The following is a 25856-nucleotide window of genomic DNA, read 5'->3' as shown; positions in this document are numbered from 1 at the left end:
CAAAGCTCCTCCCCCCACACTCACCAGAATCAGAGCAACCCTGCAAACCCCACTGGACTCAGGCCCTTTGATCTGGTTTATGGTAGACCATGCCTAATCAATCACAACTTAATGTCAACCCCCCTCCTCTTGCCACATACCTCCCCTTTCTGTCTTTACTTCACCATCTTCTCAGGGAACATGTGGACCAGACCCTTCCTCCCATAGGGGGTCCAGATGAAACACACCCGATGGTCCCCCTCCAACCAGGAGACAGTGTTCTTCTAAGGGAGCTCCAACCTGGCTTCCTACAGCCCAGATGAATGGGACCCCAAACGGTAATACTGACTCTTCCTACTGCAGCTAAACTTCTAGAGCAAACACCTTGGTATCATGTCTCGCCTTAAACTTGCTCCCATACAGGATTGCTGGGAGTCAGAACCACTGGGCCTTACTTGTCTGCAGCTCACCAAAAGACTGGGCCATGCAGACCCTCCAGTTGCTCCTGTCCCTCCCACCAGGAACCTGCCACCAGAGTGAGCTGAAGCAGGGAGCAATGCTGTTCAGTAAGACTGGCCTGATAAAAGAAGCTTCAATCTCAACTGTCTGTAAGAAAAATTAAGCAAAAAACTCTCCTACAACCTGCTAAACTCCTAATGGCAGCCACCTATGCATACCTGGGCTGCCTCTATCCTACCTAAATCTTCTTCTAATTATCAGCGTATAACTCATATTTGCCCCGCTTTTTTAAATTCTTACAGAACCACACCAGTCAAGTTTCTCAACTCATGGCCAAACAGATGTTCCTTGTGACACCCCTCAAAGCCACCACCTTCCGATCTCCCCCACCCCATGATGGCCCTAATCAGCAGGAAGTAGGCAGATGAATAAACGGCACCCCTAATTAACACAAAAAGATCTGAATGTAAGATCGGTGGATAATGGGGAAGGTCATGTGGGGAACTCAGGCTGGGAACTTTGGCTAGGACCTCCCGCAACCAAGCAAGCCAAAAGAAACTTCCCAGGAGTCCTTTGGAAAAAAGTATCAGCCAGTGAGATTTCACTACGTCACAGTAGCCCGACTTCCCTGGGGGACTTCTTTAAATTTGCCCACGCAGTTTTTCCATGCGCGATTTTCCTAACTTCCATCTTCTGGACCAGTGAATCTCATTAGAGAAACACTCTGTACAAATATTGATCGACTTATGACCTATGCAACTTACGACCATTCGACTTTATGGCCACAATCACTAGCCACGACTGCTCCAACTGCTCCGCATCTGGCAGCGCAAGCGTTGCCCAGCTGGGCGAACGACAGTGTGGACCAGCTTCCGGAAGCACTACCATCTCCATGTGCACCATTTTAATTGTTACCCCAGACTTGGTACAGCAATTTGTGTTTTGTGTCTTGGATATTTTTCATCAAACCCCTCCCGAGATGTCTACCAAGAGGAAATTGTCTTTGCAAATATTAAACCAGTTGTACTGGTAATGCAGTGTTTTTACTTAAACCTGACGAATGTAAAAATAGAAACAAAATGGTGTAGAGATGATACAAATGGAATAAAAGGAACAAAGAAAATAATGATATATAACAATAATGAAAGAAAATTATGATAAAATATGACTTAAAGATTTTTATAACATCATTTCACAGTACTGTACATATAGCCTATTCAACTTATGACCAAATCGTGTTACGACCAGTCTCTTGGAACCAATCGTGGTCGTAAGTCGAGTACTAGCTGTACTAAATAAAGCCTTTACTATTCCACACTTGGTGGCTACGCCCCTTCCTTCTTCCTCGGTGGGGAAAAATACCTTACAATAGGGACAGACAGACAGGAAGGGAGAGAGATGAGAAGCATCAATTCTTCACTGTGGCACCTTAGTTCATTGATTGCTTTCTCATATGTGCCTTGACCAGGGGGCTACAGCAGACTGAGTGACCCCTTGTAAAGCCAAAGACCTTGGGCTCAAGGTGGTGAGCCTTGCTCAAACCAGATGAGCCTGCATTCAAGCCAGGGATCTTGGGCTTTCGAACCTGGGTCTTCGGCATCCCAGTCAAACGCTCTATCCACTGCGCCACCTCCTGGTCAGGTTGGAATAACTTTATACTTTGTTATGTATATAAATAGTATTCTTAATAGTTATACAGAAGGCAACACTTCTCACTTCCCTTTGGCAACCTTCTAAGAAGGCCTAAGTGAAGGGAGAGAACATGCTACTGAGGTGTGTGGGTTTTAAAAGTGTCAGTATGCCCTGGGTTTTTTTTTTTTCTTTTTTCTGAGATTTACTGTCTGGAAAGGGAAGTGAGATATTTTCTACTTTGAAATTTTATTATTATCCTTTTGAATAGAATTTTTAATAAGAACATGAAAGCTGGTGCATATCATAATAAACAAAATAAAAAATAAAAACAAAGTCAAACAAAAAGATATTTATAAACTAAATCCTCCAGAAGGAGGGACAGAGACAGTCATCTTGTTTCACACCAACTGGTGCCGCAGACAGCATTTCCAAGGTCCAGATGACATAAAAGCTAAAGGGCAGAGACAGAGAATCCCCAGGGTGTATAGAACAGCAAACATTTTAGACAGGCAGAGGAGAGGTCTCAACCTGAGATTGTCTACGTAGAAAAGAGGCAACTGCAGTGCAGACACAAGCATGACACAGAAATAAAACCAGATTAAACCAAATAGCAGAGTTGCAGTCTGGCCCTTCACGCAGGAGAGAACGAGCACATAGCACAAAAATTAACGTGGCAAGACCTTACAGAATACAGAAACAAGTTCCGGATATACAATTGCATTCTATTAAAAGTTAAATGAGTGTTTCTTATACATTCTAACATTAAAGCAACAAAGCTCATACTATGTAGACACAGGAATGAGACTGTTGCACACAGTATATACAGTTAGAACAGTATATTTAAATGCATTGATTTAGTTTAATTTTTGAGTCATTATTTTTTCATTTTGAGAAGAATTTGATAGGTTGAGCAGGACTGACAGAGAGAATCTATAGTGAAAGGTGCAGAAGGCCTGCACATAGGGAATTTCTGACCATTTTCCATTGCAGTGACAGAGGTTGGTGAGGTTTTGTAAGGTTTTGAAACTAAAAGTGTCATTCTCCAGCCATTAATAATAATTGTCTAGTTTATATAGAGGCCAAACTATTGCCAAAAAAAAAAAAAAAAAAAAAAAGGATTTTTGCTTGATTTCTCTTTTAAGATGAGATGATTTATATTTTTGAAGAGAGAGCCTAAGGCAGTGGATTCTGGAGGTGTGGAGTGTGCGTTGCCCACAGTGAGAGGAGGGAGAGAAGGGCAGCAAGGGCAGGGGGAGTGACTTAACTACAATCTCTGAGAGTGACTTTCTATTGACAGGCGTCCCTACCAGTAGCGGAGTCACCCTGAGTGAGTGAGTGAGTCCCTGACATCAGGCACCCCGAGTCTAAGGGATGCTTACTTGAGAGGGTCTCCAGGTCTAGCTGAGGACTTTTGAAGTGAGTCAAGGGCCAAAGCGAAGCGAAAGTGAGTGGAGTTGACAGACCCAGTGAGAGGGATCAGAGAGTCACTCACCAGAATGGATGACCAGTTGGACGAAGAAGTCAGCAATGGAGAAGAGAACCTCCCAATGTCTGGCATCCTTGGCTGGCTCAGGAGGGTCACCAGGAAGAGAACCGGCACAGGTCAGCCCTGCAACCCCGAGCAGGGTTCAGATGTAAATCTGAAACCAGCTGTCACTGCCCACCGCTCTATGTGTTGCAAGCTCAGGGTAGTTGGGGGTCAACAGCGCTGCTCCAATCCTGCCCCTAAGAGACTCTCCCAAGTTTGGGCACCAAATGTTAGCTAGGCCGAAATGAGGACACCTAGGCCTGATGACTTTTATAAGTTTATTTCTGTATCCTCTAAACAGCTGGGATGAAACGCTAGTGGCATCAGCACAGAGCTGTAAGGAGCAGGTGTCTGAAACAGGGGTTCTTGTAAGCATTTGCTGGCATGGGGTTGGGTGCACTTAGACCTGCTCAGATTTGCATATCTTGGTTTGTTGCCTTGATCATAGACTGTCTCTATCCCTTTTTTAAAAAAGGTTTTATTTATTCACTTTAGAAATGAGAGAGAGAGAGAGAGAAGGGGGAGGAGCAGGAAGCATTAACTCCCATATGTGCCTTGACCAGACAAGCCCAGGATTTCAACCTGGCGACCTCAGCATTCACAGGTAAAAGCTTTATCCACTGCCTTTTTATTGCATTTGTTTTATATTGAAAAAAAAACAAACAAAAAACAGAAAGACATATGTTCAAATTTTGCACCAATTCACTCGTATTTTCTCTCTTGTAAATATGTTCATTTCCCTCCTTTGTAAATATACGAGCAACAAAACTTGCCAAAACAAAATGAATTTTTTACTTTATTGACTATTTCCAAATGATTTGAGTTTCATGAAGTGTTCCAGCAGCCCTGTATGTATTTGCTTGTGAACACGAGTGTGCACACTGAAATGTATTTCATGTCAATATGGCTGAGGGAAATACTACACAGCACTGTATGCTCCATAATCTGAATTCCACAGATCCCAAATCCTGTTACCAACATTATAAAGTTTTAAAAAGATATTTTGGAACCTACGCATAGAATGATTTGACAAACGCATTACATTTAACTTTCAGTCCCTTCAAAATCAACTATAGCAATTAAAACTATTATGTATAGTATAAATATAATCAAAGTAAAAATCTGTTAGAATTTTCACAACTGAAGAAAATCTCTCCTGTTATCAAACACAACATTTACAATAAAGATAGAAAAGTTTTGATTCATTCTTCATAATTAAGCAAATAAAACAGTTATACTAATTAGAGAAAATGCAAGTATAATCGATTTCGAAAGACTTTTGGCAAGATGAATTTTCACACAGCATCAGGAATACACCCTAGGAAAGATAATAAAATAGAATGAATATATTGATGTATTTAATCAAGACTCCAATGCATTATTAAAAAAAAATATTAAATGCCAGACAATAGGCCCTGGCTAGTAGTCTCAGCAGTAGAGTGTCGGCACAGCATGTGGAAGTCCCAGGTTGGATTCCCAATCAGGGTATACAGGAGAAGTGAACATCTGCATTTCCACCCCCGCCCCCTCTCTTCTCCTCCTGCTGCCATGGCTCAAATGGTTCAAGCAAGTTGGACAGGGGTGCTAAGGATTGCTCCATGGCTTTCCTCAGGCGCTAAAATGGCTCAGTTGCTGAGCAACGCAGTAAAAGACCCAGATGGGATGGGCACAGCATTGCCTGGTAAGGGCTTTCTGGGTGAATCCCAGTCAAGGCTCTTGCAGGAGTCTCTCTGCCTCCCCAGCTCTCAGATAATAATAATAATAATAATAATAATACATCAGGCAATATACACTTAACAGTAATCTTTTTTAGGCCGGTTGGCTCAGCAGTAGAGCGTCGGCCTTGTGTGCGGGGGACCCGGGTTCGATTCCTGGCCAGGGCGCATAGGAGAAGCGCCCATTTGCTTCTCCACGCCCCCCCCCCTCCTTCCTCTCTGTCTTTCTCTTCCCCTCCTGCAGCCAAGGCTCCATTGGAGCAAAGATGGCCGGGGCGCTGGGGATGGCTCCTTGGCCTCTGCCCCAGGCGCTAGAGTGGCTCTGGTCATGACAGAGAGACGAGGTAGCATTGCCCCCTGGTGGGCAGAGCGTTGCCCCTGGTGGGCGTGCCGGGTGGATCCCGGTCGGGCGCATGCGGGAGTCTGTCTGACTGTCTCTCCCCGTTTCCAGCTTCAGAAAAAAATACAAAAAAAAAAAAAAAAAAAAAAAGAGTAATCTTTTTTAAAATGAGATTTTAATTTGAATGTTTTTATTCAGTTTAGAGGTGGGGGGAGACAAACATCCATTTCTTGTTCCACTTATTCATATACAGATATTCATTGTTGATTCTTGCCCACAACCTTGGCATATTGGGAGGCTTCTCTAAGCCAGTGAGCAATTAGTCCAAAGCCATCTAAGAAAAATCTTACAGCCTGACCAAGCTGTGGACCAGTTGGTAAAGCATAGAGTTGGGATACTGAGGACCCAGGTTCAAAACCAGGAGCTTGAGCACAGGATCTCTGGCTTCTATATAGACATGACTCCAAGGTCAGGAGCTTGAGGCCAAGGTTGCTGGCTTGAGCAAGGGGTCATGGGCTGAGTTGGAGCCCGCCCCTTCATCCTCATTTTTGCCCCATCCCTATAAAAGCACATATAAGAAAGCAGTCAATGAATAACTAAAGTATACAACTACCAGTTGCTGCTTCTCATCTTTTTCCCTTCCTGTCTGTTCCTTTTTCTGTCTTTCTTGGTACAAAAAAGAAAAGAAAATCTTACAAAGAGTGTGTGTCAAAGTTGTTATCCAACATTTAATCCCTGAGGTGTCATAATAATCTTGAAAGTTAGTTTTTATTGATTGATATTTAAGAGGTCATGGCAGGGCCAAGAGAAAGAGAAACGTAGATTTTTTTGTTCCATGCAGTTATGCATTCATTGCTTGCTTCTCGTAAGAGCTCCATCCTATTACTCACAGCCCTTAGTGGATCAGGAGGACAGTAACAAACTGAGCAACCCGGGCAGGGCCTCGTCATAATATTAACTTTGGGGGAAAACTCTTATACATTTTATTACCTTAGTCAAATTCCAAGACCTATAAAAAATTGTAACCGCCTAGAAAGGTGAAGGCGAGTCACGACCGAGGCGATTTGGCCCCTCCCATTTCCCCTGAGTGGTCAGTATTAACATCCCGCCCCCTGAGGGAAGCGGTAAATCAGCTGGGTTTTTGAGGCGCTGCTCACGCGCAATTTCCTACGAACCGGAAGGCGCTGTAGATTTGCGAAGTCCCGCGATATCTGCTGATGTTCAAACCGGATTAAAGCTGACCCTCCTCATCCCCATCCCTGCACGCGGGGACATTGACGGTCGCTGCGGACGTCGAGAGCCCCGCTCCCGAGCCCCCAGCGGTGAGTGTGGAGTCCCGGTGAGAGGCCCCGAGCCTGCCCGCTTCGCTGCCGGGCGGGGGCTCTGCGTCGGTTTCCGGGGAAACTTTGAAGCTCCCTCCCGCCCGTGTCCCCCCACCGTTGGACGTTGGGACCACCCCATGCGCGGAGTTTCCTGCCTTGGTCCCGGGGGTGCATCCCACCTCCCCCGCGCTGTTTAAAGTCCCAGGAGACGGAAGCGGGCGCTGGAGACGGACAGTGTGCTCCCCTTCCCCCGCCCCCCCCCCCCCCCGGCCCTAGTAACCTGCGGTCCCCCTCCTGAGGCCCCACTCCCATTTATTAAGAGGCCCGGGTCTTCAGGGCGAGAACGCGGGGTCCCCAGAAGAGCCCCCGGCCCCGCGCGGGGAGGGCTGTGTGGGAGCGGTGACAGCGAAGGGGCCCCGGGGACGCGTAGAGCGGGGCTGGGAGGGGTCAGGGGACGGAGAGAGACACGGGAGGGGAGGAGAGGTCAGTGAGGGGCCATGAAGAGACGTCAACGTGGAGGTGCGGGGGGACGGGACCGCGACGGGGAAAGTGACAGTAACCGGGGAGAGGAGCGCGAGGGGAAGAAAGGGGAGAAACCCCGAGGAGAGGGAGGGGCTTGCAGAGAAATACACAGGTGGGGTAGGGAAGTGAGCAGAAGTGCGGGAGAAAAAGAAAGTAATTTTTTTAACCCAATGTAATTATGTCTTTTATTACACACTTCACATTTAATTCATTTCTAAAAAAACCTAGTGAGATAACTTAGTCTGTTGACTATCTGCTTTCTTGCAGAAGCTATTGTTTTAAAATAAGCATTGATAATATCTCAGAACCACAGCCAATAGTGGTTTTATTATTTCTCCCTTACATGAGAAGCAAGGAGGCAGAAAGACAATATTGCATGCGCCCCCACCGGGATCCACCTTGCAAGCCCACTAGGGGTGTTCTTGCCATCTGGGACTGTTGCTCGACAGTGGAACTATTTTAGCACCAGAGGTTATGCCATAGAGCCATCCTCATAGCCTGGGGCCACCTTGCTTTAATAAATCCATAGCTTCCTGAGGGGAAGAGAAAGATAGAGTGAAGGGAGAGGGGGAGGGGGTGGAGAAGAAGATGGCTGTTTAGCCTGAGTGCTCAGACCAGGAATCGAACCCAGGACTTGTACATACCAAGCCCACGCTCTACTGCTGAGCCAACTGGCCAAGGCCATAACCAGAGGTTATAATTTTTTGCTCAATATAAGTCAGTCTCAACTTTTTAAATCTTTATCCTAGAAGTCGTTACATTTAAAAAGATTCCATATCTTTTTTTTAAAATATATTGTGTCAAGTTTACATTCTGAGCCCTGCAGACCTGCAGAACCACAACTTCAAGTGGAGCCCTCATCCCCAAGGGATCTCCATGTTTATTAAAGCTAAACCATTCTCCTGTGGGCTATTAGACGGCTGGGTTTTTAAGAAAGAACATCACCTGCACCATCTCCCTCAAACTTGGAGAGCTGCTCTGGATGGAACAGCATTGTTCTTTTGTTTAATTCTTTATTCAATTTAGAGAGTAGCTAGGGTGAGAGAGAGAGAGAAGGGAGGGAGGAGCAGGAAGCATCAACTCCCATGTGTGCCTTGATCAGGCAAGCGCAGGGTTGTGTTTTTTGTTTTTTTTTTCTTCTTTCTAGAGTCAATGAGAGTGATAGGGACAGACAGAAACGGAGAGATGAGAAGCATCAATCATTAGTTTTTTTGTTGCACGTTGTGACACTTGAGTTGTTCATTGATTGCTTTCTCATATGTGCCTTGACCGCAGGCCTTCAGCAGACCGAGAAACCCCTTGCTCGAGCCAGCGACCTTGGGTCCAAGCTGGTGAGCTTTGCTCAAACCAGATGAACCTGCGCTCAAGCTGGCGACCTCGGGGTCTCAAACCTGGGTCCTCCACATCCTAGTCCGACGCTCTATCCACTGCGCCACTGCCTGGTCAGGCAAGCCCAGGGTTTTGAACCAGTGACCTCAGTGTTCCAGGTGGACAATTTATCCACTGTGCCACCGCAAGTCAGTTAGCATTGTTGTTTTCATAAGGTGATCCAGGAGATTGCAGGGTGGCCCCAGGGATTAGCAGGAAGGATCCTGGAAAAATTTGCTTTCTGTTTTTGTTTTTCATACGATAAATTTTATTTAGAAGTCACAGAAGTAACCTGACCAATTGGTGTCGCAGTACATAAAAATTGGACTGTGGTGAAGAGGACCCAGGCTCGAAATCCTGAGGTCACTGGCTTGAGCACTGGGCTGCCAGCTTGAGTGTGTGATCATATATATTTATACATATGACAGTAGGGTTGCTGGCTTGAGCCAAAAGTTAGCTGGCTTGAGCAAGGGGTTACTCACTCTGCTGTAGTACCCCCCCCTTCCTCCCCCAGGCACATATGAGAAAGCAATTAATGAACAGCCAAAGAGCCACAATGAAGAATTGATGCTTCTCATTTCTCTGTCTGACAGCATGTCTGCACCTATCTGTCTGCCTCTCCGTCCTATCAAAAAAAATAAGTCACAGAAGTACAATGGGCTTGTGGAACAGGTTTCAGAGGCAAAAGATGAACCCTTGAATCTTATAAGAGAGACAGGCAAAGGTGAGTGGGGGGCACAGACATGCTCCAGAGAGGAGAGTGTACCCGGGATGCATTAGTGAGAGTGGGGAGCAGGGATGGTCAGGGGAGGTGACTGGGTGTTGTGTTGGGTTTGGGCGTTCAGAAGAGCAGGACCCGTTCTCATTGCTGTGGGAATGTGTGGACGTCTGAGGGAGGACAGACAGGTGAAGACAGGAAAATAATACAGTGTAGTCTCCCTGCAGGAGCACTTCTGTGCTGACTCCAGTGAGGAAGGACAGGAGAACGTAGTCTTCTCAGCATTTCCAGGTCCTTCTGTCTGTGAGTGTGTTGGAAGTGGATAAAGGGTCTGTGTGGACACTGGTGGCACATTCTCGAAATACAAACTTGACTCCTCAACATATTTTCACCTGAGAAAACAAGCTGGAGCCAGAACAGGACAGAATGGCTGCTTCTCAGGTAAGCGATGTGTCCTGCTCAGAGATGGTGTTTGCTTTTCCTCCTAACTTCAGTGGATTTAGGACCTGCAACCTGTAATTCTCTACTCTTGATATTCCTGCCTACTGCGGTTGTTTCTGATTACTTATTTTTTAATTTCATTTTTTGGTTTTAGATAGAGGGGATAGAGAAGGAGAGAAGCAGAGAAAGGGGGGAGAAGTTGGGACTATCAACTCCTAGTAGTGGCTTCCCATATGTGCCTTGACTGGGTAAGCCCTGGGCTTCGAAACAGCAACCTCAGCATCCCAGGTTGACGATTTATTGACTCTGTTACCACAGTCAGGCTGTTTCATTTTTTCTTTTTTTTTAATGTTTATTTTATTAATTTTAGAAGCACGAAGAGAATGAGAGAGAGAGGTGAGAACATTGACCTGTTATTGTATGTGCTCCGGCAGGGATCAAAGCAGCAACCACTGTACTTTTTTTTTTTTTTTTTACAGAGGCAAAGATAGACAGGGACAGACAGACAGGAACGGGGAGAGATGAGAAGCATCAATCATCAGTTTCTCGTTGCGTGTTGCGACTTCTTAGTTGTTCATTGATTGCTTTCTCACATGTGCCTTGACCGCGGGCCTTCAGCAGACTGAGTAACCCCCTGCTGGAGCCAGCGACCTTGGGTCTAAGCTGGTGAGCTCTTTGCTCAAGGCAGATGAGCCCGCGCTCAAGCTGGCAACCTCGGGGTCTCGAACCTGGGTCCTTCCGCATCCCAGTCCGACGCTCTATCCACTGCGCCACCACCTGGTCAGGCGCAACCACTGTACTTTAAGGCCATGCTCTAACCTACTGAGCTATTCGGCCAGGGCCCAAGCATTTTTAATTGTCAGGGTCAGCAGCTTATATACTTCCCTCCTTTGTCCCAGAGCCTTCTGTGCCTCCTCTCCATCCACATTCCCTGAGGGCATGAACAATTCCCACCGTAAATTAATCACTGTTATTATTATTATTATTTTTTAGAGAGACAGAGAGAGGGATAGGTAGGGAGAGACAAACAGGAATGGAGAGAGATGAGAAGCATCAATCATCAGTTTTTTGTTGCAAGGCCTTAGTTGTTCATTGATTGCTTTCTCATATATGCCTTGACCGTGGGCCTTCAGCTGACTGAGTAACCCCTTGCTCAAGCCAGCAACCCTGGGTCCAAGCTGGTGAGCTTTGCTCAAACCTGATGAGCACACGCTCAAGCTGGCGACCCCGGGGTCTCGAACCTGGTTCCTCCACATCCCAGTTCGATGCTCTTTCCACTGTGCCACTGTCTGGTCAGGCTTTTATTACTATTTAGAAAATTAAACTTAACAGGGTGACATTGATCAACAAGAGTACATCGGTTTCATGTAAACACCTCCACAGCATTTGAACTATTGATTATATTGTATTCCCATCACCCGGAGTCAAATTATTCTGTGTTACCTCATATTTGTCCTTCCTCTTTATACCCTGTCCCGCACCCCTCCCTTATTCTTCTCCCCTGCACACCCCTCCTCCTGCCAACCACTTTTATCTATCTGTGTCCATGGGTCTCAGTTTTACATCCCATGTCTGTATAAAAACAGTTCTTAACTTTTGCTGATACACTTTCTCACTCAGCATAATGTTCTCAGGGTCCATTCATTCATGTTGACATAGATGACACTATCATTTCTTATGGCTGAGTAGTAATCCGTTGTATATATGTATTACATCATCTTTATCCTATCCTCTATTGAAGGACATTTTGGTTGTTTTTATGTCTTGGCTACTGTGACTAACATGGCGATGTATATGGGGCTGCATTTTTGTTTAGGTATGAATGTTTTTGAGTTTTTGGGGTCGATATCCAGTAGAGAGATTGTTGGGTCATGGTAGTTCTATTCTTAATTTTTTGAGGGATCTTCATCTTTCTTCCACAATGGCTGTAACAGTTTACATTCCTATCAGCAGTGAATGGGGGTTCCTATTTCTCTGTACCCTCTCCATTACTTGTTATTACTGTCTTGTTGGCAGTAGCCAATCTAACAGGTGTGAGGTGGTATGTGATTGTAGTTTTGATTTGCATTTCTCAAAATAGCTAGTGAAGATGAGCATTGTTTCATGTATCTGTTGGTCATTTGCATGTCTTCTTAGGAGTGTATGTCAGATCCTCTCCTATTTCTTTTTTTTTTTTTTTTTTTTTTGTATTTTTCTGAAGTTGGAAACGGGGAGGCAGTCAGAAAGACTCCCGCATGCGCCCGACTGGGATCCACCCGGCATGCCCACCAGGGGGCGATGCTCTGCTCATCTGGGGTGTTGCTGTGTTGAGACCAGAGCCATTCTAGCGCCTGAGGCAGAGGCCACAGAGCCATCCTCACGCCGGACCAGCTTTGCTCCAGTGGAGCCTTGGCTGCGGGAGGGGAAGAGAGAGACAGAGAGGAAGGAGAAGGGGAGGGGTGGAGAAGCAGATGGGCACTTCTCCTGTGTGCCCTGGCCAGGAATTGAACCCGGGACTCCCGCATGCCAGGCCGACGCTCGACCACTGAGCCAACTGGCCAGTGCCCTCTCCTATTGCTTATTTGGATTTTTTGCTTGTTTGTTGCTAAGCTTTGTGAGGTCTTTATATATATGGTCTACCGGAAAGGTCTACCGGAAAGTTCTGTCCGTTTTTGGAATAAAGCAAAATACAAATTTTTTTTACTGTCAATAAACTATTAAATAATATAATTTCCATTTTTATTAATGATTTCTTGCCTGCATGAGGGCAATTTGTATATCACATTTTTTTTTTCAATTTTTTTTTTTTTTTCATTTTTCTGAAGCTGGAAACAGGGAAAGACAGTCAGACAGACTCCCGCATGCGCCTGACCGGGATCCACCCGGCACACCCACCAGGGGCGACGCTCTGCCCACCACGGGGCGATGCTCTGCCCATCCTGGGCGTCACCATGTTGCGACCAGAGCCACTCTAGCACCTGAGGCAGAGGCCACAGAGCCATCCCCAGCGCCCGGGCCATCTTTGCTCCAATGGAGCCTTGGCTGCGGGAGGGGAAGAGAGAGACAGAGAGGAAAGCGCGGCGGAGGGGTGGAGAAGCAAATGGGCGCTTCTCCTGTGTGCCCTGGCCAGGAATCGAACCCGGGTCCTCCGCACGCTAGGCCAACGCTCTACCGCTGAGCCAACCGGCCAGGGCTGTATATCACATTTTTGAAAAATGTTTTATCTTTTGATGCGAAAAATTAAACCAGTGCTTGTTTGATATCTTCATTTTTGATTTTTTTGCCCTTCAAAAAATTTTGTAAGGACAAAAACAAGTGATAGTCCAGGGTGCTAAGTCCAGGGAATACTTGGTGGCTGCGACAGAATTTCCCAGCCTAGTTCTGCAATTTTTTGATGAGTCCCCAAAGCAGCATGTGGCCTGGCATTATCATGATGCAGTATGATGTTCTTCCTATTGAACATCGCTGGCCTCTTTTCTTGGACTGCTGTCTTTAAATGATCTAGTTCAGCGGTTCTCAACCTGTGGGTCGCGACCCCAGCTGGGTCACCTAAAGCCATTGGAAAATACATAATGCATATCAGGTATTTACATTCTGAATCATAACTGTAGCAAAATTACAGTTATGAAGTAGCCACCAAAATTATTTTTTGGTTTGGGGTCACCGCAACATGAGGAACTATATTGCGAGGTCACGGCATTAGAAAGGTTGAGAACCACTGATCTAGTTGCTGACAATAGTTCTCCGAATTGAGCTTTTCATTCGGTTTTAAAAGCTCATAATGTATTGGTCCTTGAATGTCCCACCATATACACAACATTCTCTTATTCAGAGTCAAATTTGGTTTAGAGGTGGAAGGGCTAGGTTTTCCGGGTTCACAATATGCCCTTTCCTTATGATGTTTTCATAGGTAATCCACTTTTCATCCCCAGTTATCATCCTGTTCAAGAAGGCCTCAATTTTGTTCCAAGCAAGCAGAGATGTGCATATGACGACTCGATCATCCAAATTCTTCTGAGTTAATTCATGTGGCACCCATCTTGAATATTTCCACACCAATTCTATCTTCCGAATATGGTCCGAAATGGTTGGCTGAGCTGAATTAAGCCTTTCTGCAATCTCCGATGTTGTCGGAAAAGGATCTTGCTCCAGCATGGTCTTAACAACATCGTCATCGATCAAAGATGGTCGCCCAGAACATGGCTTATCGGAAAGGTCAAAATCACCTGTTTCGAATTTTTCGAACCATCTTCTGCGTGTCCTATCAGAAACTTCACCAAACACTTTCAATAAATTTCTACATGCTTCTGTAGCATTTTTTCCTTGTTGAAATTCGTAAAAATTACAGTGGCGTAAATGAACTTTATCAGTAGCCATGGGTACACTATCGCTTCACACATAAGACTAACGTGAATCAACTTTGTTTTAATTTGCTACATCAGTGTGTATACATTAAGTGATAAAAATAGAGAGGCACACATGCGCCAAATAAACGTGCTTACATGTCGAAACTTGTGCAGAGATGTGCATATGACGACTCGATCATCCAAATTCTTCTGAGTTAATTCATGTGGCACCCATCTTGAATATTTCCACACCAATTCTATCAATTCTATCAAACAGACAGAACTTTCTGCTAGAGCTGATATTTTGGATATTAACCCCTATTCGAAGCTGTTGTTTGCCAAGTATCATATCCCATTTCATTGGGTGCTTATCTGTTTTGTTTTCAGTTACTTTTGCTTTGTAGAAGCTTTATAGTTTGATATAGTCTTACTCATTTTATCCTTTACTTTTCTGTCCATTGGGGTCAAAGTCATAAATTGTTTTATATGATCAAGGTCTATGAGTTTAGTATGTTTTGTTCTATGTAATTTACTGTTTCAGTTCTTCTATTTATGTCTTTGATCTGTTTTTTTTTTTATTTTTATTTTTTATGTGCCTTGATCCTGGGCACATACTTATTACTTACTTCAGCAGACCAAGTAACCCCTTGCTTGAGCCAGTGACATTGGGCTCAAGCTGGTGAGCTTTTTTGCTCAAACCAGATGAGCCCTCTCTCAAGCTGGCGACCTCGGGGTATCGAACCTGCGTCTTCCGCATCCCAGTCCGATGCTCTATCCACTGTGCCACCGCCTGGTCAGGCATGATCTGGTTTTTTGTTTTTGTATTTTTTGAAGTGAGAAGTGAGGAGGCAGAGAGATAGACTCCCATACGCCCCCGACTAGGATCCACCCAGCAAGTCCACTAGGAAGCAATGCTCTGCCCATCTAGGGCATTGCTCCGTTGTAACTGGAGCCATTCTAGCACTTGAGGCAGAGGCCATGGAGCCATCCTCACTGCCTGGGCCAACTTTGCTCCAGTGGAGCCTTGGCTGTGGGAGAGGAAGAGAGAGATAGAGAAAGGAGAGGGAGAAGGGTGGAAAAGCAGATGGGTGCTTCTCCTGTGTGCGCTGGCCTGGAATCAAACCCAGGACTTCCACATGCTGGGTAATGCTCTACCATTGAGCCAACCGGCCGAGGCTTAAGGTTTTTGATCTGCTTTGAAATACTTTTTCTGCAGGGGGACAAAAAAGTTTCATTCTCTTGCATGTGGCTGTCCAATTTTCCCAGCACCATTTATTGAAGAGGCTTTCTTTTCTCCATTGTGTGTTTTTGGCTCCTTTGACAGAGATAATTTATTTGTCCATACATAGTTTTATTTCTGGGGTCTCGATTTTTTCCCATTGGACTGTGTGGCTATTTTTCTGCCCATACTACTAAGTTTGGTTATCATGGGTCTGTAGTTTAATTTGAAATAAGGTATTGTAATAATTCTGGCTTTTTTTTCCCTCATGATTGTTTTTGTTATGCTGGGTCTTTTATTATTACATACAAACCTGATGATATTTTTGTTTCATTTCATTAAGAAATGACTGGGATGTTGATGGGGATGATGTTAAATCTGTATATTGCTTTGGGTAATATGGCCCTTTTAACTATTACATTCTTCCAATTTATGAACTTGGAATATATCATATTTCCATTTTATTTTGTCCTTTTCAATTTCTTTTGCTAATGCTTTGTAGTTTTCTATATATAGATCTTTTATATCATTTATTAAGTTAATCCTAAGGTATTTTATTTTATTTTATTTTTTGTTGCAATTGTAAAGGGGATTATTTTTTTAGTTCATTTTCTGGAGTTTCATTATTGGCATGTATTAAAGCAGTAGAGTTTTGTATGTTGATTTTGTATCCTGTGACATTACTGAATCGCTTTATTTCTAATATTTTTTTTGGTGGAGTCTTTGGGTCTTTCTTTTTTTCTTCTTTCTTTTATTTCTTCTTTTTCAGTGAGAAGAAGGGAGGCCGAGACAGACTCATGCATGCTTATGACTGGGATCCACCCAGCAAGCCCACTAGAGGATGATGCTGTGCCCAACTGGGGCATAGCTCCATTGCTCAGCAACGAAGCTCCTCTTAGTGCCTGAGGCAGAGGCCACAGAGCCATCCGAAGTGGCCAGTCCAACTTGCTCCAATAGAGCCATGGCTGCAGGAGGGGAATACGTGGATGAGTGAGAGGGTAAGGGTGGAGAAACAGATGGGCACGTCTCCTGTGTGCCCTGACAAAGAATTGAACCTGGACAATCCACAGGCTCTACCTCTGAGTCAACTGGCCAAAGCCTTGGTTTTTCTATATGCAGGATCATATCATCTGCAAAAAGTGATACCATTACTTTTATCATTGTTACAGAAAGAGGGACATACAGGGACAGACAGGAAGGGAGGGATGTGAAACATCAATTCTTTGTTGTGGCTCTTTGTTGCAGCTCCTTTATTGTTCATTGATTGCTTTCTCATATGTGCCTTGATGAGGGGCCTACAGCAGAGCGAGTGACATTTTGGTCAAGCCAGTGAGTTTGGGCTTCAAGCCAGTGACCATGGGGTCATATCTATAATCCCAGGCTCAAGCCAACAAGCCCATGGTCAAGTTGGTGAGCCTGGGCTCAAACCAGTGACCTTGGGGTTTTGAACCTGGGTCCTCTGCATCCCAGTCTGAATCACTATCCACTGCATCACTACCTGCTCAGGCCTCATATTACCCTTTCTGATGGAGGTAGTCAGTTCTTGCAGTGCTCTCTTGTTTTTTTAAATTCATGAGTGTCTTCTCTCTGTAGTATCTCTATTTGCCTATCTTCGATGTTACCGATTCCTCTTTCTGGTCTGTTGTATTAGCTAAACTTGCTACCTTATTTTTCAATTTATATATTGAATTCTTCAGCTTTGTTTGATTTTTTTTACAGAGTCTAAGTTTCATTGGTGAAGAACTCATTTTGTTCATTAATTTGTTTTGAGCTCATTAATTTGCCTATTAGTATTTTCTTGCAACTCATTGAGTTTTTTTATAAATTCAATTTTGAATTCTCTGTTTTTTAACTCCAAGATTTCCATGTAGTTGAGATTGTTTTTCCTGGAGATTTTTTGTTACCTGAACTCTACATCTCTTTCTTCTGTATGCATGGTCTTTGATTTCTTCTTTCTTGATCCATTTGGCAGTGGTATTGTTAAGAATGCTAACAAGAAACAACTAAAAAATGAAAAATTAAAATTGATAAAAAGCCATGAAAAATATAAAAATTTTAAACATAATCATAAGTAAAAGGAAATACCAAAGAACAGAGCAAAAATATATATAAAAGTTAAAGATAGTAAAATTTAAATGGGTAAATGAAAAAACAAAGTAAATAAAAATAGGAAAAAAATATATATATAGCCCTGGCTGGTTGGCTCAGTGGTAGAGCATCGGCCTGGCGTGCAGGGGCCCTGGGTTCAATTCCCGGCCAGGGCACACACGAGAAGTGCCCATCTGCTTCTCCACCCCTCCCCCTCTCCTTCCTCTCTGTCTCTCTCTTCCTATCTCGCAGCCAAGGCTCCATTGGAGCAAGGTTGGCCCGGGCGCTGAGGATGGCTCTATGGCCTCTGCCTCAGGCACTAGAATGGCTCTGGATGCAACAGCAGTGGCCCAGATAGGCGGAGCATTGCCCCCTGGTGGGCATGCCATGTGGATCCCGGTCGGGCGCATGCAGGAGTCTGACTGCCTCCCTGTTTCCAACTTCAAAAAAAAAAAATACAAAAAAAAAAAAAAATATATATATATATATATATAAAATTTTTTTAGGTTTGTGAGGTTACTGTATTCTTCCAGGAGGTGATGTTGTACTGCAAGTTTTGGCTCTGAGATTCTTGGGCTGAACTTTACTGTGACCTTCCTGTTAATGATGCCGGCAGGGCTGCAGTCAGTGATGGTTGAGGTGTGTAGTGAGGATTTTAGAGCTTCTGCTTTATGGCTTTCAGGTTTTGTGGCTTTAGGTTTTAGCAGTGGCAATTTGAGGTCTCTGGGCACTCCTCCCCATGACTCAAGAAACCAGGGGACCCGATGTGGAGTACATCTTGGGAGAGAGTGGCTCTGGAGAGCTACCAGTGGGGTCTGCCACTGCCACACTTTCTACCTGTGAGGTGAGCGAGTTGGCATCTGAGAGGCTGGGGCACTGCACTTTGTCTCGGTGCAGAGAGCGGGCTGCAGACAGACCACGGGAAGTGTGGCCAGGACCCTGATCCCAGGCCATCCCGTCTACACTACTCAGTTCAGCACTTCCTCCTCTGCCTCTCAGCCTCTCTGCCTCTCCCATCTGAAGGAGGCTAAGACACTGTGGGTTTAACTCTTCCTTTCATGGGAAACAAGACCCAGGCAGCATGGCCCTACTTCCTTCCCATAGAACAGCAAAGAAAAAGAAAAATACCTGATCCGGCCGGTTTCTTTCCTCTTCAGAGCTGACTGCGAGGGAGTTTTATCATCTGCTGCCCTTTCAACTCTGCACACCTTCAGTCCATTCAGTGTGGGGATCTTTCAGGTGCACTGTGAGCCCAGCTGGGGTTACTTCACTGTGTTACAACTGTTCAATTTGTTGAAATTTCAAAGGAAGAGATTAGGGGACTCTCTCATGCTACCATTACTCTCTAATAACTTTCAAATACTAGAAATATCCCCTTTGTGACATCAATGTGGGAAGTCAACTGTGTCCAACAACCTTACGAGGATGGGTCAGAGGTTCGAGCATCAATAAAAAGGGAAAGTAGGCTGTAGTTTCATGTGGCTGCAGTACCAGCTCTGTGTGACAGGATTAAGGAAATGTACCTTCTCTGGAACAGAACATGTGGAGGACATTTGGAAACATTACTATTCCCTAATGATCATATTCAGATAATTTTCTTATTCATGTTGTGTGCCTGCAATGTCACAGCAGATAATTTTCTGCAAATGTGTATAAAAATTTTCAAAGAAATTAGAGACAAAAAATCACTTGCTTTAAATTCTTAATTTTCATGGATGTTCTTGCTACTGTGTTTACTAAAAATGAGCATTGCTGACACAGAGGACCCAGGTTTGAAACTTTGAGGTCACTGGTTTGAGCACGGGATCATAGACATAACCTATAATGGTCTTATGCTTAAACCCAAAGTTCTCTGGTTTGAAAGCTAAGATTCCTGGCTTGTCCTAAGGCATGAGTAAGGGGGTCACTCACTCTGCTGTAGCTCCTCCATCAATGTACATATGAGAAAGCAATCAAGGAACAACGAAGGAGAAGCAACAAAGAACTAATGTTTCTCATCTCTCTTCTCTGGTCTGTCCCTCTGTCTCTCTCTCTCTGTTACACACAATAAAGTATCACTCACAAGTGATTCATGAAACAACAGAATCACAATATCTTTATTTAATTTTTTCTATCATTTTATGTTATTTGTTTTTCATTTTATGTTATTTTTAAGATTTTTATAAATTTATTTTAAAGAGGAGAGAGAGAACAAGGCAGAAAGCATGAACTTCATATGTGCCTTGATTAGGGAAGCCCAGGGTTTTGAACCGGCAACCTCAGTGTTCCAGGTTGACGTTTTTCCCACTGCACCACCACAGGCCAGGCTCTATCACTTTCAAATTGTACCTAGTTCTTCTATTATGTCTTTGTGCATAACATGTTAACATTATTTGAGGTATTTTTTTTCTTCTTAAGATATTTTGGTTATTATCAGTTATAGGACCTTCAGTAGATGTTAATGAGGTTTCTGTACAGTTTTTTTCATTTTTCCTTTTTTTTTTTTTTTTTTACAGAGACAGAGAGAGAGAGCCAGACAGACAGGGACAGACAGATAGGAACAGAGAGATGAGAAGCATCAATCATTAGTTTTTCATTGCAACACCTTAGTTATTCATTGATTGCTTTCTCATATGTGCCTTGACCGTGGGCCTTCAGCAGACCGAGTAACCCCTTGCTCAAGCCAGCGACCTTGGGGCCAGGCTGGTGAGCTTTGTTTAAACCAGATGAGCCCGCACTCAAGCTGGCAACCTCGGGGTCTCAAACCTGGGTCCTCCGCATCCCAGTCTGATGCTCTATCCACTGTGCCACCGCCTGGTCAGGCTAATGAGGTTTCTTATGAGAATTGCCCAATGTTTCTACTTTTTTAGGAAACGTAGATTACATTTGAAATAAAACTCAAGATCTACACTTCACGGTATGTTTCACAAAGCAATCCCACAGCAAGGGAAGAAATACCTTGTTCTAAAATCACATATGGTAAATTAGTGGTTGCAATGCATCCTATTCCTTGAGAACAAGAAATTCCGTTAAAATTTTAGCTCAAGGTCATGTATGCATTTTCCCTTGTGTTTTCTCTGTGCTATTCAGGAGTGTGGCACGTGGACTGGAGACATTGGTGTCACTGGTAAAAAGACAGCTTGTTAGATGTGTGGAAATACAGGCCCCATTTCAGAACTCCTGAGTGAGAATCAGCATTTTTAGAAAACAGCAGTTCACTGTTGTCCACGTCAAAATTGAAGAAGTGCTTACACTTCCAACTCATTGTGACTTTTCCACCTGACAAATATACACAACTGATCATGAGTGATACACATACAGCACTGTGTTGATATGTTAATTCTATTGATTAATTTGAGAGAGAGAGAGAGAAAAGCCATGAGCTTGCTGTTCCCCTTATTAATTGGTTGATTTCTTTTATGTGCTTAAGCAGGAATTGAACCTGCCACATTGGTATTTCAGGAGAATGCTTTATTCAGCTGACCTACCAGATCACGGTGATGTCTTAATTTTAAAATTTATATTCTTGGAAAGCCAAGTCTGTATAGTGGATTTATGGACATGTGTAATCCTTGTTACTCAATGTTAGAGAATAAGAGAAAATTACTGTGTGAAAGATTAAGGAAACAAAGGATGATAAAATGTTTTTAGAAAGCGTATTGTTGCCTGACCAGGAAGTAGCACAGTAGATAAGGCAGTGACCTGGACACTGAGGACCCAGATTTAAAGCCCTGAGGTCACTGATTTCAACCCAGGGTCCCTTCCTGGAGCGTGGGCTTATATATAGATATTACCCCGTGGTTACTGGTATGAGGCCAAAGCTTGCTGGCTTGAGAAACGGGTCACTGGCTCAGCTAGGGCCACCTGGTCAAGGCACACATCAGAAAGTAGTTAATGAAAAAGTAAAAAGTCCCACAGTCTCATCTCTCTCAAACTAGTTTGTGTGACCCTCTTTCTCTCACACACATTTAGAAAAACTATATATTTCTGGGGGAAAACGATCTTACTGGGTCATTTCTCTTAGGACAAAACCAGTTCTAACCCTGTTTTCATGTTGGATGGGATTATGAACTCAGATTGCAGACCTCTGTTAATGTTCTTTTCTTCCAGAAACCATTGACCTTCAGGGATGTGACCTTCAGGGATGTGGCTATAGATTTCTCTCAGGAGGAGTGGGAATGCCTGGACCCAGCTCAGCGGAAACTGTACACGGATGTGATGTTGGAGAACTACAGGAACCTGGTCTTCCTGGGTGAGGATGACTTCCTTCCTGAGTTTATTCTGTACCTGCAGCTTTTTCTTCTGTTCATTAGGGGGAACATCACATGGGAGCTTCTGCCCTGCAGGTTAGGTTTTAGAGTTCTGCCATCAGGGAACAAATATGAGGGTTTGCTGGTGTAGAAACAAAGGCTTCATGATGCACATTAATTAGAACTCAGTATATGAAAACTTACATGTTGTCTAGAACAGTGGTCCCCAACCTTTTTTGGGCCACAGAGCGGTTTAATATCAGAAAATATTTTCACAGACCGGCCTTTAGGGTGGTACGGATAAATTTATCATGTGACCGAGACAAGCGTCAAGAGTGAGTCTTACACAGATGTAACAGGGAATCTGGTCATTTTTAAAAAATAAAACATCATTCAGACTTAAATATAAATAAAGTGGAAATAATGTAAGTTATTTATTCTTTCTCTGCAGACCTGTAGTAAATGGCCCGTGGACCGGTACCAGTCCGCGGCCCGGGGGTTGGGGACCACAATGATTAAGGTGCTCTCAGAAAATGTTATTTTAAAAGTTATTTCCTAGAACATTGTTATATTGTACCATGTCTTCTTACTTGGGCAAAAAGTGAATTAGAAATTAAAGCTGGGAAGGAAAATGACAGTATCCTTCTAGCCAGGTGGGTGGGATGAGGAAGTAGATGAGGCTGGTAAGAGATCTAAAGGTCACGGAGGAGGGCAGACCTTACAGTGTGGTTGGGAAGCTGCTGCAGTGGAAAGGGCTGTGAGAGGCCCAGGTTTATCTTGGTTGCTGTCATAGAGGGACAGCTGGTCTCCAATATGTCCCGTGTTCCCACATCCTCTTAAGGACTCTGCTTTTGCTCTTGTGACCTCCATCATCACATTAGCAGTGGGGTCCAAGTCTTCCCCTTGGACTGAGGGCTGCCATGATGACTCTTCTTCATAGCTTTGGGCATTACAGAAAACCTATGCATGCACCTGAGGAATTACATGATAAGCTGTTTTTTCTCATTTGGCGTTTTTCACAGAAATGGTTGAGACTCTCAAATTAGGTGCAGAAATTTTAGGAATGCTGGGGACAGATGCCTTGTTTTCAGATGTATTCTTTCTTTCTTTTTTATTTTTGCCAGAGATAGAGATGGACAGATAGGGATAGACAGGAAAGGAGAGAGATGAGAAGCATTAATTTTTTTTGTGGCACCTTACCTGCTCATTGATTGCTTTCTCATATGTGTCTTGACTGGGAGGCTACAGCAGAGCGAGTAACCCCCTTGCTCATTCCAGCAATGTTTTGGCATCAAGCCAGCAACCATGGGGTTGTATCTGTGATCCCATGATCAAGCCAGCAATCCCATACTCAAGCTGATGAGCCTGTGCTCAAAGCTGGTGACCTTGAGTGTTTTGTTATTTTTTTAGATTTTATTTATTCGTTTAGAGATACAGGAAAGAGAGAAAAAGGGGAAGAGCAGGAAGCATTAAATCCCATAAATGCCTTGACCCGGAAAGCCCAGGGTTTCAAACCGGCGACCTCAGTGTTAGAGGTTGATGCCTTATCCACTGCGCCAACACAGCTCAGTTGTTAAAGAGGTTTTAAATGTGGGTCTTCTGTGTCCTCATTCTGTGCCCTATCCACTTCACCACTGCCTGTTTGGGCCAGATTTATCATTTCTAATCCTCTGGACATTTCGCACAAGACCGTACAAAGTGTAGACTCAATGATTTCATCACAACACAAAGCATCTCCCCAAAGTGGGAAGTTCAAATTTTGTTTTAATTCAAATTCTTCTTCTGCTTAGTGTGAATTATTGTTACAAATTCTGGTCTCGGCCTTGGCACTTTGGTTCAGTGGGAGATCATCGGCTTACCATATAGATATCCTGGAATGGATGCCACTCAGGACATACAGTGGACCTGACCATCTGATTTTTCACCCTTCTCTCTCTTCTTTTTTCTCACTCTCTCTTTTTCCCTCCTGAAGCCATGTCTTGTTTGGTTTCAGTGTATTATCCCTGGGCACAGAGGATGGCTCTGTGGTGTCTGCACCTCAAGCACTAAAAATAGGTCAGTTGCAACCTGGCCCCAGATGGATAAATCAACAGCCCAGATGGGGGTTTTCAGATGGATCTCATTGAGGTGCATGCACTAGGCTATCTCTAATCCTTTAACTTGGAAAGAAGGAAAAAATATTTTAGTCTGTATTTTTTAATTCTGCACAATAGTGTAATTTCGTATCTCTCCAAATCTCACAGAATACTTCAATAGTGACTGTCATAGGCAACCTTGAAGTATTGCCCAGCAGGTAGGAAAGTGTCCACTGTTACCTGCTTTCATCGTCACTGTCATTCTGTAATTCTTTTTGTGCACTTGAGGGCTGCCCCGACTGACTTTTTCTGTTTTCACTTTTTAATGAGATTTTTGTCATATTTTTGCTTATGGATTCACAAGTGCTAGTACAACACGCAGAATTGTTCTTTGGAAAGAATAGAAATACAGCATTATTGGGCACTTCATATTTAGGAAGTGGCTTTGTTCCTTAATTCAAGTTTATTTCAGGGAAAAGCAATGATGAGATTTTTCATTTACTTTGTCAGCATGTTTTTTTCTTATGGTGTGCTGTATCTGAAATGTTTAAAGATTAGATTAGTCTGTGCATATTTCAGAACTTTCTGATGCTTTTTTTATTTAGAAATGAAGATTATGTTTTTAGGTGGATTGCAACCTACACATTTTTATAAGATTAGGTGAAATAGAGTAAACCAGAATAACTTTCTCATGTCATTTAAATATCTTTATTACAATTATACTTTGCAGTTATTTTTTTAATGATTTGAATACATTGTCTAAAATGTTTTTGCTCTAGAATGTCATGATACAAACTATTTTCTGTTTGAGGGTATACTCATTTAAAAATTATAGTTAATATAGAAGATTTTTGATCACTGGAACTTTTATATAATTTTCAAAATTCTTCAGATTAATTTTCTGTTCTTGGTTTGCATTTTCTTTTTCACTCGGTATTATTTTGAACTACTTTCAGATGTACAGGATTATGGTTAGACTTTAATATACTTTATAAAATCTGAAAGTATTCCCCGTTATATTTCCGGGACCCAGCATAGTTAATACCGTATTATGATATTTACTATAGTCCCCACGCTGCACTTTACATCCCATGACTGTTCTGTAACTACTAGTGTGTTCTTCTCAAGTGTTTCAACATTTTATCTCAGTCTTACAACTCCCCTGCCCTCTCACAGCTTTAACTCTATTTACTGTACCTGTATCTTTCTGGTTGTTTATTCATTTATATTGTTCTTTACATCCCAAATATAACTGACATCATATGGTACATGTTTCTCTGCCAGACTTATCTCACTTAGCACAATATCTTCTATGCTTGTACATGCTTCTGTAAATGCTATGACTTCATTTTTTATCATCCATTTATTTTTTAATATTTATATTCACGTTCTTGATATATATATTTTTTCTTTATTTTATAGTGACCCTGATCTTACTTTCTTCGTTTTAAGATGACAACTCTGTTGTTTTCTTTTACTGAGAGTAAGAGCAAGGGAGAAAGATGAAAAGCTTCAACTAATAGTTGACTAACTTTAGTTAGTTGTTCATTGACTACTTCTTATATGTGCCTTGCCTGGGTGTCTTCAGCTGAGGCAGTGAGTGATAGCTTGCACAAACTATTGACCTTGGTATCAAGCTAGTAATGATATAATCATGATGATCCTATTGTGCTGAAGTGGCAGCCTTGACATTATTTTCTCTTTTTCTGTCTTTTTTATTTATTTTTTTAGTGAGAGAGAGAGAGAGACAGTCAGAAACAGAGAAGAAAAGCATCAATTTATAATTGGGGCACATTAGTTGTTTATTGATTGCTTTCATATATGTGCCTTGTTGGGAAGTTCAACCTGAGCCACTTACTTCTTGCTTAAGCCAGTGCATTGGGGTTGTAGCCAGTA

General features: G+C 43.3%; 2 protein-coding genes across 11 annotated transcripts in view; one reads left to right on the top strand and one right to left on the bottom strand.

Moving 5' to 3' along the window:
• LOC136399334 (zinc finger protein 91-like) overlaps window positions 1–25856 on the bottom strand; it is a 944498-nt gene that overhangs the window by 170218 nt on the left and 748424 nt on the right. The gene's annotated exons all lie outside the window — the stretch shown is intronic.
• Window positions 1–25856, top strand: part of LOC136399336 (zinc finger protein 420-like) — a 318259-nt gene that overhangs the window by 114963 nt on the left and 177440 nt on the right. For 2 of the 10 annotated variants that reach the window (XM_066374411.1, XM_066374402.1), the window contains exons 1-4: window positions 6836–6975; window positions 9459–9589; window positions 9811–10024; window positions 21746–21887. The exons of 2 other annotated variants lie outside the window; for them this stretch is intronic. In XM_066374411.1, the coding sequence (XP_066230508.1) occupies window positions 10010–10024; window positions 21746–21887 (157 nt within the window). In that variant the 5' untranslated portion in view covers window positions 6836–6975; window positions 9459–9589; window positions 9811–10009. Of the gene's footprint in view, window positions 1–6835; window positions 6976–9458; window positions 9590–9810; window positions 10025–13913; window positions 14661–16337; window positions 16567–21745; window positions 21888–25856 lie in introns of those variants that run through there. 6 more of the 10 variants (XM_066374409.1, XR_010750140.1, XM_066374404.1 and 3 more) reach the window with 6 other exon arrangements.

The sequence above is a fragment of the Saccopteryx leptura genome, chromosome 3 (genome assembly GCF_036850995.1).
Source record: "Saccopteryx leptura isolate mSacLep1 chromosome 3, mSacLep1_pri_phased_curated, whole genome shotgun sequence".
Lineage (NCBI taxonomy): Eukaryota > Metazoa > Chordata > Mammalia > Chiroptera > Emballonuridae > Saccopteryx > Saccopteryx leptura.
The sequence above is the reverse complement of the archived record's forward strand: the minus strand, read 5'-3'. Positions and strand labels throughout refer to the sequence as shown.